We start from the raw sequence: 13,101 nt of genomic DNA, 5'->3' as shown, positions 1-13,101 counted from the left end.
ACCCAAATTTTGATCATGTGACTGTGGGAGCACTGCAATTGCTGTAGCTTTAGCGACAGGTTGTAAGTCCCCTCGTTCTGCACTGCTGTAACATTGAACAGTTGCTGAAAGAATGGTCATAAGTTGAGGACAACCTGCATTTTTATTTTCATCAGGAACTTTGCTCAGTACAGGGCATACTAACTTTTAAAAAATTAGCAATTTAACTCTATTGTTTTAGGATTTTTTTATGATTTTGCAAGCATGACAGTTTGAATGTAAGATTGTGGTCTTTAACACAATTTACATCAAGCAGGAACTATGATTCTAAGATTCCCCCCCGCCCAAAAAAGCTGCATCTTTGAATTGGATGCTTTCTGAACCCACAGCCACTGACTTGCTGGGATTGAACCTAAGCCTGTTCTTCTCCATCCACTTCCTAACAGCCTGCAGGCATGGGGACAGCACAGCACTTTATATATATATATATTAATGGCTTTATATCATTCATATATACATACTGTATATATATATATATATATATATATATATATATATATATATATATATATGTTTCAAATGTTAACTCTTTAGATTACCTTGCTAGGCCCCAAACATGGGGCAAATCTTTATTTCCTGTTTTCAGCCTATCTTGAAGGCTATCGAACAGGCAGTAGTCACACCGGACAATTCCTATATTTGTGTAAATTACTAACATGAAAACAGGAAATAAAGATTTGCCCCATGTTTGGGGCCTAGCAAGGTAATCTAAATAGTTAACATTTGAAACATATCTTCCCTTGCAGAAAAAAGCTAACAGAGCGAGAGGGACCTTGTGGCTTAGAGGCAAATAACACTGCCTTGTATGCAATCAGCCCAGGTTCGAATCTCAGAAGGGTATAGCTGATTGAGGACGACTAAGGAGTCAGAAATGCATCTCAGTTTCCCTTTAATTCTTTGTTAGTAATTTACACAAATATATGAATTGTCCGGTGTGACTACTGCCTGTTTGATGGCCTTCAAGATAGGCTGAAAACAGGAAATAAAGATTTGCCCCATGTTTGGGGCCTAGCAAGGTAATCTAAATAGTTAACATTTGAAGCATATCTTCCCTTGCAGAAAAAAGCTAACAGAGCGAGAGGGACCTTGTGGCTTAGAGGCAAATAACACTGCCTTGTATGCAATCAGCCCAGGTTCGAATCTCAGAAGGGTATAGCTGACTGAGGACGACTAAGGAGTCAGAAATGCATCTCAGTTTCCCTTTAATTCTTTGTTAGTAATTTACACACACACACACACACACACACACACACACACACACACACACACACACACATATATATATATATATATATATATATATATATATATATATATATATATATATATATATGTATATATATATATATATATATATATATATATATATATATATATATATATATATATATATATATATATATATGTTTTCTGAGGTTTTCGCGGGTGCCTGTATGTGGATCCTTGGTTTTTCGGGTTTTTCCCCACGTAGAACTAAAGGTGTGGGCGCAACGTTTCGACGGAGTCCCATCCGTCATCATCAGGCTTTAGCTTCCTTCTTCTGGGAGAAGCATGTGGCTGTTAGTTCCTCTTTTTTAAACTGCCAGAGGGGGTGTGTTCTGTGGAGGTGTGCTCTGATTGGGTAGGGGACCAAGTGTGTTCTGATTGGGTGGGAGTGTGTTTTGAATGGTGGGTGTGTTCTGATTGGGTGGGGGGGTGTTCTGAGTGGGTGGGCTGGTCTCAGCTGCCAGCTCCAGAACTGAGCTGGTGAGTTGTGCTGCTTTTGTTCGGCTTCGTGTTTGTGGTGGTGCCATGTTTTTATAGTGGGTGTCAGTTTGCTTATTGTGTGGTTTGGAGGGGTTTAAAGTGGCTGATGTTGCAGCTGTAGTTAGGTTTCTGTTTTGTGGTTGTGTGTCTTTATCGTTGTGGGTTCGGATTTGCTTTTTGAATGGTTGTGTGGTGGTGATGTCATGTGATGTTATCATGAGTTTGGGTCTGGTATCATTCTTGGTGGTTGGGCCTCGTCTGTCAATCAAGGCGGGTTTCCAAATGGCTGGTAGACGAGAGGTATCATCTCGTGTATTCATGCTGTGGGGGCGTTTTTCTATCTCAATGGCTTCTCTGATTATTCTGTTGTTAAAATGTTCAATTTTGGCGATAGTTTTGGTTTTTTTAAAATCAATTTCATGTCCCGTGGCTTTAAAGTGTTGGAACAGGGATGAAGTTTGTTCTCCCTTTCTGAGTGAGTTCCTGTGCTCTTCAATGCGTGCACTTATTCTTCTGTTGGTCTGTCCGATGTATGTGGTGGGGCAGGTGGTGCATGGGATTTCGTATACTCCTTGGTTTTCTAACCCAATTATGTCTTTGGGGTTTCTTAGGATGGTGGATATTTTTCTGTCTGTGTAGAATGCTGTTTTGATGTTGTGTTTTTGGAGGATCTTGCTGATTCTGTCTGTGGTCCCTTTTAAGTATGGGAGGAGGGCTTTGCCATTTTCTTGTTCTCTGTCTTGGGTTTTTGTGGGTGTCTCTCTTCGGATTAAGTTGGTAATCATGTTTCTTTGGAATCCATTGGCTGTTAGTACATTAGTGAGAGTGTGTAGTTCGGTTTTTAGGTGTTGTTCGTCAGCTAGGTGTTTTGTTCTGGAGATGAGTGTCTTGGCTACGGAGTTGATCTGTGCTGGGTGGTGGTGTGAGAGTGCGTTCAGATAGCGGTTTGTGTGTGTGTTTTTATGGTAGATAGTGTGTCCTAGGGAGCCGTTGGATTTCCTGTAGACTAAGACATCAAGGAAGGGAAGTTCCGGTGGCGACGCGACGCTGAAGACAGCCATTTCTGGGCTGTCTGCTCCGCGGCTTCGTAGAACCGCCGAAAACAGCGCCGATCAGCTGTTTCGGCGGTTCGGAAGCCCCCTCCTCGGGAGAAGAGGAGGGGGTGAGGCCCCAGGTAGGGGTTGAGCTCTCCGGGGCCGCCTGAGCTTTTAGTTCGGGCGGCTGAAGGATCGAGCCCCCCCGAAGCCTGGGTTTGCTCCGGGCTGCGCAGCGTTTCTGCTCCGTGTTTTTGGGAGCAGAGCCAAGCGTTAGCAACCACCCCTGCCAGCAGAAAGGACTTTGGAGTGTGGAGATGCAGGCAGAGCGATACAGGAGATCAAGGTGAAAGTGGATCTTTGTTCTCTAGCTCAACGGATTTTATGGACTCTGAAAGTGAAAGTGCGTAGCAAGTGAAAGTGGGGGAAGATGGCGGCTAAATCTTCCAAAGTTCTCAGGAGCGCGGGGGCTTCCCTGGTGCAGCAGTCCTCGCTGCAAGCCTTATTGCCTCCTGCACCTGCTCCGGCACTGACGGTTAAAGACCTACAGGACGCTCTGGAAAAGCATTCACAACAAATAGCAGATATTATAGATGGAAAGATGGAAAAGCTGGAGGAGAAGCTTACAGCAATGAGGGCAGACTTCTTGCCTGCACTTCAAGGTATGGCTTTATGTATTGAATGCTTGGACGAAAAAATGGAAGATCTTAGCCAAAATAATTCCAGATTAGAAGCAAAAGTGTTAGAGACTGAAAATGTGGTGGATAAAATGGACGGTGACTTGACTCTGGTCCAGTATCACCAGATGGAGTTTGCTATCAGAATCAGAGGCTTAAAAGAGAATCCTAAAGAAGATTTAAAGCAGATAGTCTCTGAAGCTTTGGAAGGGGTACTGGGACAGTCAGCAGCCGAAATTGAGGGAAATATAGACAAAATCTTTCGTGTGAATTCATGGATTGCAAGGCAAAGGAAGTTACCTAGAGATGTGGTTGTCTACTTCACAAAGAGAGCAATTAGGAATGAAGTTATCCAAGTTTCTTATGATACTAATCTTGTGGTTGCTGAGCAAGAAGTTTTGGTTTTAAAAGAGATTCCTCCAAGAATTTTAAGGAGAAGGAAAGATTTTGCTTTTCTGGCACAGGAACCTAAGAGACGTGATATCAAGTTTAGATGGGAGATACCAGTGGGTATGATGGTGATGCACGAAGGTACGAGACATCGTCTTGTCACAGTGATGCAGGCACGTGATTTTTTCAGCAATGTTTTAAAAGCAACCCCTTTACCACTTTTGGAATCTACAAAGAAGAATGGCGAGGGAAAGCCTCAAGATGCTGAAGGAATAACGCAGGCAGATGAGAAAGCTACTGGAGTGGATCAAATTACAGTTTCATCGGAAGATGCCAGAGATCAGAGGATGACGCGTGCTGCCTCGAGACGAGCGAGATGAGAGCAAGAGGAGGATCAACAGAAAGTTATGGAACCTTCAAAGCGTACCTATAGCGAAGCTGTGGGAGGGGCGTGGCCTAAGGAAGTTAAGGGACTTCTGACAGACGTGTTCCAGAAGCTTCGGGTCGCTAAGGATGGCGATTAAGTTTCTAACCTGGAATGTTAATGGCTTAAACTCACCACAGAAGAGAAAGAAAATTTTTCAATACTTAAAACAATTTAAGATTGATGTTATTTGTTTGCAAGAAACACATATTAGGGCTATGGACCAAAAGTACCTATTGAACTCTAGACTGGGTACACAATTTATTGCTTCTGCAATGAATAAGAAGAATGGAGTGGTTATCTATATTAAGAATACTATGACAGTGGAGTTAATAGAAACAGATAAACAAGGAAAATATGTTATAATAGATTTGTTGTTAGAAGGCAGAAAAACGCTTTTGGTTGGACTGTATGCTCCTAATCAACAACAAGCTGATTTTTATAGTTCATTACACAGTAAGATCACTCAGTTGGATTATAAATCTTTTATTTTTATGGGAGATTGGAACGGTGTCTTGGATGTACAACTGGACAAGTGTAGTTCTTTTAGGCGTACTCCAAGCCACGCTAGATTGCCTAAATCTTTTTTCGAGATGAAGGATGATTTGGAGTTGCGAGACATTTGGAGAGAAAGACATCTACAAGAAAAGGATTATACTTTTTTTCTGATAGACATCAATCTTTTTCCAGGATTGACTTTATATTAACGACTAATGATTTTTTTTCAGGATTAAGAAGATAAAGATTTGTCCAAGAACTATGTCTGATCACAGTCCAGTCTGGTTAGAGATTGATAAGGATAATAGAGATAGGCGCTCTTGGCGTCTAAATGAGAACCTGTTTAGAAACCAGGGAAACGTGGAAGAATGTAAAAAACAGATGAAGGATTTCTTTGAAACTAACATGAATAAGGGTACCTCTATGGACATGGTTTGGGATGCTAGCAAAGCTTATATGAGAGGGGTGTTAATATATATGAACAACAAATACAGACGTAACTTGGAATTTAGGAGGAAAGAATTAGAGAATGAAATTAGGGAAAAAGAAAAGGCCCTAATTTTGAATCCATCGGATGTGAAGATCAAAGAGGTTATTAATTTGTTAAGAGGACAGTTTGACAAGTTGATGGCTGATCAGGTGGCAACTAACTTACGGTTTGCTAGGCATAACACTTTTTGCAATGCCAATAAACCAGGCAGATGGTTAGCTTACATGTTAAGGAAGAAGCAAAGGGCTTCTAATATAGATAAAATAGAACATAAGGGTAAGGTTGTGTATCAACAGGATCTTATTAAGGAAGCTTTTGTGGACTTTTATTCTAAATTATATGCTAAAGATAAAATCAACGAAGCAGATATTGATGTATATTTGAGGAATGCTAACATCCCGGTTCTTACACAAGAACAAAAGGAAGAGATTAATCAATTGATAACAGAAGAAGAAATTCTTTTAGCAATTAAACAATTGAAGGTGGATAAAGCGCCAGGCACGGATGGACTGACTGCGGTGTATTATAAACAGGTTATTACCTATAAAGCCCTACATGGCCTGGGTCCGGGTTATTTGAGGGAACACCTGCTGCCGGCATCAAACGCCCTTCACCCAGTGCGCTCCCACAGGGAGGGTCTGCTCAGGGTTCCGCCGGTGAGAGATTGCCGGCGGGTGACACCCAGGGATAGGGCCTTCTCGGTGGGAGCGCCTGCCCTCTGGAACCAGCTGCCGGTGGAGCTGAGAACTGCCCCCGACCTCCGATCATTCCGCCGGGGCCTGAAGACCTGGCTCTTTGAGCTCTCGGGCCCAGGCTGAGGAGAAATTTTTAATTGGGGTTTTTAAGTGTACAGGGTCAATTTAATATTTTTTAATTTGGTTTTTAACTTTTGTATGATGTATTTTTTAATTCCCTGTAAACCGCCCTGAGTCCTCAGGGAAAGGGCGGTATATAAATGTAACTAAATAAAATAAATAAATAAAAACCTACAATTGGAGATGATAAAGCCATTAAGGGAATTGTTTCAGACAATTCAAAGGGGAGGAAGGGTGCCTCCGTCTTGGAGAACTGCTTTTATTTCTCTGATTCCGAAGGAAGATCAGGATGTTACTCAAGTAAGAAATTACAGACCAATATCACTTTTGAACACGGACTACAAGATATTTGCTAAGGTTTTAGCTAACAGATTGATGAGGGTTTTGCAACAGATAATTCATGGGGACCAAACTGGGTTTATTAGTGGCAGACAAATGAAAAATAATGTGAGGCATATAGTAGACTTGTTGGAATTTTTGGAAAGGAACAACCAGATCCCTGCAGCGTTGATTTTTCTAGACGCCGAAAAAGCCTTTGATCAATTGGACTGGCAATTTTTGATGAAAGTATTAGATAAAATGAACTTTGGGGATAAATTCTTACAACCAATTAGGGCATTATATCGAAAACAAACAGCCCGAATAATAGTAAACAATAGTTTGACTGAAGTATGTAATATTGGAAAGGGCACAAGACAAGGGTGTCCGTTATCACCTTTATTATTTGTTTTAAAATTGGAGATATTATTGATTAAAATACGGAATTCGGAAAAAATTAAGGGAATTCAAATTAGAGATCAGGATTATAGACTGAGGGCGTTTGCAGATGATCTGGTTGTTACGGTGACTCAGCCAAAAAATTCTGTTGTGGACCTGATGGAGATAATAATGCAATATGGGAAGGTTTCTGGATTTAAGGTTAATGTACAAAAAACTAAAATATTGGCCAAAAATATGACAGTATCGCAAAAGGCCCTTTTAGAAGGGTTAACTGGATTTGAGATTGTTAAAAGGGTTAAATATTTGGGGGTGTATTTGTCACCCTCAAACGCAAAGTTATATAAAAATAATTATGAAAAATTATGGGGAAAAACTCAAAAAGAATTGGAAAGCTGGAAAAAATTACAATTGTCTCTATTGGGAAGAATTGCAGCAGTGAAAATGAATGTCTTGCCTAAATTTTTATTCTTATTTCAAATGATACCTATTCTTAAAAAGGGCTCATATTTGGAGGAATGGCAAAAGGGTATCAATAAATTTGTATGGGCAGGGAAAAGGCCACGAGTTAAATTTAAGATTATGCAGGATACGCGTGAAAGAGGTGGTCTTAAAATGCCCAACTTTAAATTATACTATGAAGCTGCTGCTTTGTCAGCGATAAGTGATTGGATTAATTTAACACAAGGGAGATTATTAAATCTTGAAGGCCATGACCTGTTATTTGGCTGGCATGCATATTTATTGTATGATAAGAAGGTAGATAATGTGTTTAAGGTGCATATTTTTAGACATGCTTTGTTGAGAGTTTGGAAGAAGTATAGATATAAGTTAAACTACAAGATACCTTTATGGGCAATACCGAAACACACAATAGAAAATATAAATGTTGGGTTCAAACATGATGTGACTACATATAAGGAAATCCTAAGTTTGGAGAGGAACGTCTCGTGTTTGAAGTCGTATAATTTTCTACGAGAAGAGAAGATTGTCCAAACCTGGTTTCAATATGGTCAATTACGGGCCAGGTGGAAAGAAGATCAGAAAATTGGCTTCTCAATGACTGATGAAAATCTGGTAAAGCAAATTAGAAATCAGGGTCCAGCACATATCAAACGGATATATCTTGCATTGATAGAAATTGACTCAGAAACAGAACTTGTTAAAGATTGTATGATAAAGTGGGCTCAGAATATTCAAGAAGTTATTACAATGGACACTTGGGAAAAGATCTGGGTGAGGAACGTAAAATTTACGAAGCCCAAAATTTAAGAGAGAACTTTTATAAAATGTTTTATAGGTGGCATTTAGATCCTAAAAAGCTTGCAAGTATGTATCCGAATTATCAACCTAAATGTTGGAGGTGTGGTGGCAAAGATGCAACGTACTTTCATATATGGTGGACCTGTAAAAAGGTTAAAGCTTTTTGGATTAAAATCTGGTGGAATATGCAGAAGATATTTAAGCAAAGGATAAAGTTTTGTCTGCAATTGTTTTTATTGGGCATAATCACGGATACTACTGTTGTGGACACTAAGTTGATGTTGAATTTGATTACGGCAGCAAGACTTTTAGTAGGTCAATATTGGAAGAAGGAGGAACTGCCGACTATAGAAGAATGGACTCTAAAAGTTTCTGACCTGGCGGAAATGGCAAAGATTTCGGCATATTTGAAAGACCATTCGCAACAACGTTATATTATGGAGTGGAAAAAGTGGATTGATTACATCCAGAACAAATATGGGACTAAAAAGTTTCATTTAGCATTTGTATAAGTTTTGATGTGATATTAGTATTGCTTGTAGTCATTTTACATGAGCTAGAGTGCGATAGACTTAATAGTTTATTGTTGTTAACATATGGTTGTTTATGATTGTTTTTACCTTTATACCTTGTATTTAGCTCTGGGAAGTCAGGGAGGGGGGAGGGGGGAAGAGGAGGGGGGAGGGTTAGGGAGGGTTAGGAAGGGTTGGGTGGGGGGTGGGGGGAGTGATTGTTAAAGATAAAATGTATTGAAAAACTTTTCAATAAAAAAAGGAAGGGAAGTTGATTGTTAGCTTCTGTTTCCATGGTGAATTGTATTTTGGGGTGTAGGCTATTGAGGTGTGTGAGGAAGTCATCCAGTTTTTCTTTGCCGCGTGGCCAGATTACGAAGGTGTCATCTACGTATCTGAGCCAGAGTTTGGGTTTGTGGTTGGATTTTTCTAGAGCGAGGGTTTCAAAGTGTTCCATGTAGAAGTTTGCGATGACAGGTGAAAGGGGTGATCCCATGGGTGCTCCTTCCATTTGTTTGTATCTTTGTCCATTGTAGATGAAGTATGTGTTAGATAGGCAGTGGTTGGTCAGATCTAGGATGTGTTTTGGGGGGTTGTATTTATTTAGGATAGCTGTCAAGGCTTCTTTGATTGGCACTTGGGTGAAGAGGGATATGACATCGAAGCTCACAAGTAGGTCACAGGGCTGTAAGTTTAGTTTACTTATGATCTCTATGAATTGGAATGAGTTTTGTACGTGTGAGGTGATGGAATTTGCGTAAGGCTGTAGTTGTTTGGCAAGAAATTTGGCTAGATTTTGTAGAGGTGAGCCTATGGAGCTGACTATGGGTCTGAGTAGGGTTCCTTCTTTGTGTATCTTGGGCAGACCATAGAGCTTAGGACATCTGGATGATTTTTCTCTGGGAATGATTGTTTGCTGGATCTCTTCACTGATGGGGGTGGCTTTTATTTTGGATTTTATGGTTTTTTCCAGGTAGGTGGTGGGATCTGTCTTGAGGAGTTTGTATGTGGAGTCTCGGAGTAGGTTGGATAATTTGGTATGGTAGTCAGATGAGTTCATTACCACTGTGGCGTTGCCTTTGTCTGCTGGCAGAATGATTATGCTGGTGTCTTTTTTAGGTTAAGTAGTGCTGTCTGTTCCTCTTTGGGTAAGTTGCTTTTGGGTGGTTTGCTGGTGCAGAGGATGTTGGTAACTTCGAGTCTGATTTTGTTGGCGTCTTCAGGGTTAATTTTGGTCAGGCTGGATTCGACTCCGCATATAATGGTTTCCGTGGGAATGTGTTTGGGAGCGACTGCAAAATTAAATCCTTTAGACAGGACGTTGGTTTCGGCTTTGGTGAGAATCCTATCTGAGATGTTGTGCACAGTTTGTTTCATGTGTTGCTGTGAGAGAGGAGGGGTTTGTTTCTGGCGTTCCTTTAGACTTCGGAGTTTATTGGTGTGTGTTTCTGTTTTGTAGGCAGTCTCTGTTTCAGCTCTCCAGACAGCGATTTGTTTGAATTTGTCCCAAAGTGTGGGGTGGATCTTGTTGCTGAGTTTGAGGTGAGTTTGAGGTGAAGTGTGAGGAGGTCTCTGTTGATTCGGTCCAGGAGGAATCTTTTTGTGTGGAGTTCATTTCTGATTAGGGCCAGTTCGGTTCTTATCAGGATGCGTTTGATGGCTGCAGAGTAGGAATCACAATCATGGGGAAGACTGCTGACCTGACAGGCTGCGGTCATCCCTGCTGCTTGTGCACATTTTTCTTCCACACTTTTCCCTTCCACGTAACTTTCTATTAATGTGCTTTGATACAGCACTTTGGGAACATCCAACTTCTTTTGCAATTACCTTTTGAGGCTTTCCCTCCTTATGGAGGGTGTCAATGATGGTTTTCTGCACAACTGTCAGGTCAGCAGTCTTCCTCATGATTGTGATTCCTACTGAACTAGACTGAGAGACCATTTAAAGGCTCAGGAACCCTTTGCAGGTGTTATGGCTTAATTAGCTGATTAGAGTGGGACACTTTGAGCCTAGAACATTGCACCTTTTCACAATATTCTAATTTTCTGAGATTGTGGATTTGGGGTTTTCATGAGCTGTGCGCCATAATCATCACAATTATGACAAATCACGGCTTGAACTATCTTGCTTTGCATGTAATGAGTCTATCTCATATATTAGTTTCCCCTTTTAAGTTGCATTACTGAAATAAAAGAACTTTTGCATGATATTCTAATTTTTTGAGTTTCACATATATATATATATATATATATATATATATATATATATATATATATATATATATAATGATATAAAGCGATTAATACAAACTAGGACTTTTCTCATAATATTTAGACCTTTTTTGACCAAGTATTAGCCATTACACATTGTTTCAACAATTGCTTCTAGTGGCAATTTCAGTCCCATAATAGTAATCATTTTTAATGTTCAGGTGAGGTTGTACAATATGATTCATACATGCTGAAGGTTCTGCTTATGTAGTGTAAATACGTAATGTCTGTTTTTTTCATTTTCATACACAGGTCCGCTATAAGGAGGAATTTGAAAAGAATAAAGGGAAGGGCTTTAGTGTGGTGGCTGACACACCTGAATTACAGCGAATCAAGAAACCTCAAGATCAAATCAGCAATGTAAGCTACCCAGCACATTTCATTTTCTGTCTCCATATTTATATATTTAAAAGATATATTTAAAAGTTTTTCCTTTGACAGATTCATCTGTTCCTTTTCATAAACATCTTGGTTTCAGATTCTGTAATTTTGCTATTAAGACAATTATCTCAGGAAAAAATGGCATCTTATGAGGGTTTGGAAAGACTCAGGGAGAATTGTGACCATCCAATCAACAGTGCCCCTTCATGGATTACTGCCTTGTTGTGGCAAAGGGGCTTGCGTAATTCAATGAAGCTATGAGCTATGCCGTGCAGGGCCACCCAAGATGGACAGGTCATAGCAGAGAGTTCTGACAAAACGTGATCCACTGGAGAAGGAAATGGCAACCCACTCCAGTATCTTTGCCATGAAAACCCCATGGACAGTACCAAAAGGCAAAATGATATGACGCTGGAAGATGAGCTCCTCAGGTCGGAAGGAATGAAGCGACTGGGCCAAAGTCGAAAGGATGCTCAGCTGTGGATGCGTCTGGTGGTGAAAGGAAAGTCCGATGCTGTAAAGATTTTTTCTCCATAGGAACCTGGAATGTAAGATCCATGAATCAAGGAAAGCTGGACGTGGTCAAACAAGACATGACAAGACTAAACATTGACATCTTAGGTATCAGCGAACTAAAATGGACAGGAATGGGTGAATTTAATTCAGATGACCATCAGGTATACTACTGCGGGCAAGAATCCCTCAGAAGAAATGGAGTAGCCTTCATAGTCAATAAAAGAGTAGGAAAAGCAATACTGGGATACAATCCTCAAAATGACAGAATGATCTCAGTTCGAATCCAAGGCAAACCATTCAATATCACAGTAGTCCAAGTCTATGCCCCAACCACTGGTGCTGAAGAGGATGAAATTGACCGGTTCTATGAAGCCCTAAGATTATATACTGCTCAAAAAAATAAAGGGAACACTTAAACAACACAATGTACTGTATTTAATAGTAGAATGTCTTATTTTCTGTTCCCTTTATTTTTTTGAGCAGTATATATTGTTAATCCCTTCATGGATTACTGCCTTGTCGTGGTGAAGGGGCTTGCGTAATTCAATGAAGCTATGAGCTATGCCGTGCAGGGCCACCCAAGACGGACAGGTCATAGCAGAGAGTTCTGACAAAATGTGATCCACTGGAGAAGGAAATGGCAACCCACTCCAGTATCTTTGCCATAAAAACCCTATGGACAGTACCAAAAGACAAAACGATATGACGCTGGAAGATGAGCTCCTCAGGTTGGAAGGCGTCCAATATGCTACTGGGGAAGAGCAGATGGCTAGTAGTAGTAGCGCCAGAAAGAATGAAGTGACTGGGCCAAAGCTGAAAGGACACTCAGCTGTGGATGTGTCTGGTGGTGAAAGGAAAGTCCGATGCTGTAAAGATTTTCTCTCCATAGACTTCCGGTGGCTCCGCGGCGACGGAGGGAGCCTTCCCGGGCTGCCAGGGGCTCAGCTGGTGTTTTTTCGCCCGAAACAGCGCCGATCAGCTGTTCGGGCGAATCCGAAGCCCCCTCCTCGGGAGAAGAGGAGGGGGCGAGCTCCCAGGTAGGGGTAGAGTTCTCCAGGGCCGCCTGAGCTTATGGCTTGGGCGGCTGAAGGATTGAACTCCCCCGTAGCCTGGGTTGCTCCCAGCTGGCCGTCGCCTCTGCTCCTGACCTCTTGGAGCAGAGCCAGCCGTCTGCGACCACCCCTGCCTGAAGGAATGACTATGATTTAAAGGAGCAGGCAGAGCGATACAAGAGGAAATGGTAAAGAGGATTACTATGTTTTACTCTCCAGCTTGATGGACTTTTTTGGATTACAAATCTGAAGTGAAAGTGCGTCATATTTGGTAAAA

At 41.0% G+C, this 13,101-nt stretch overlaps 1 protein-coding gene across 1 annotated transcript in view; it reads left to right on the top strand.

Annotated features, from left to right (window-relative positions):
* Positions 1-13,101, top strand: part of LOC310648303 (uncharacterized protein) — a gene marked incomplete at its 3' end in the record, with an annotated part of 505,350 nt that overhangs the window by 350,279 nt on the left and 141,970 nt on the right. Inside the window, exon 4 of the mRNA XM_083376068.1 lies at positions 11,128-11,235. Coding sequence (XP_083232194.1) covers positions 11,128-11,235 — 108 coding nt within the window. The remainder of the gene's footprint in view (positions 1-11,127; positions 11,236-13,101) is intronic.

This window comes from Vipera ursinii (assembly GCF_947247035.1).
Source record: "Vipera ursinii genome assembly, chromosome: W".
Classification (NCBI taxonomy): Eukaryota; Metazoa; Chordata; class Lepidosauria; order Squamata; family Viperidae; genus Vipera; species Vipera ursinii.
Note: the sequence above shows the minus strand (reverse complement) of the source record. Positions and strands in the feature narration are given on the sequence as shown.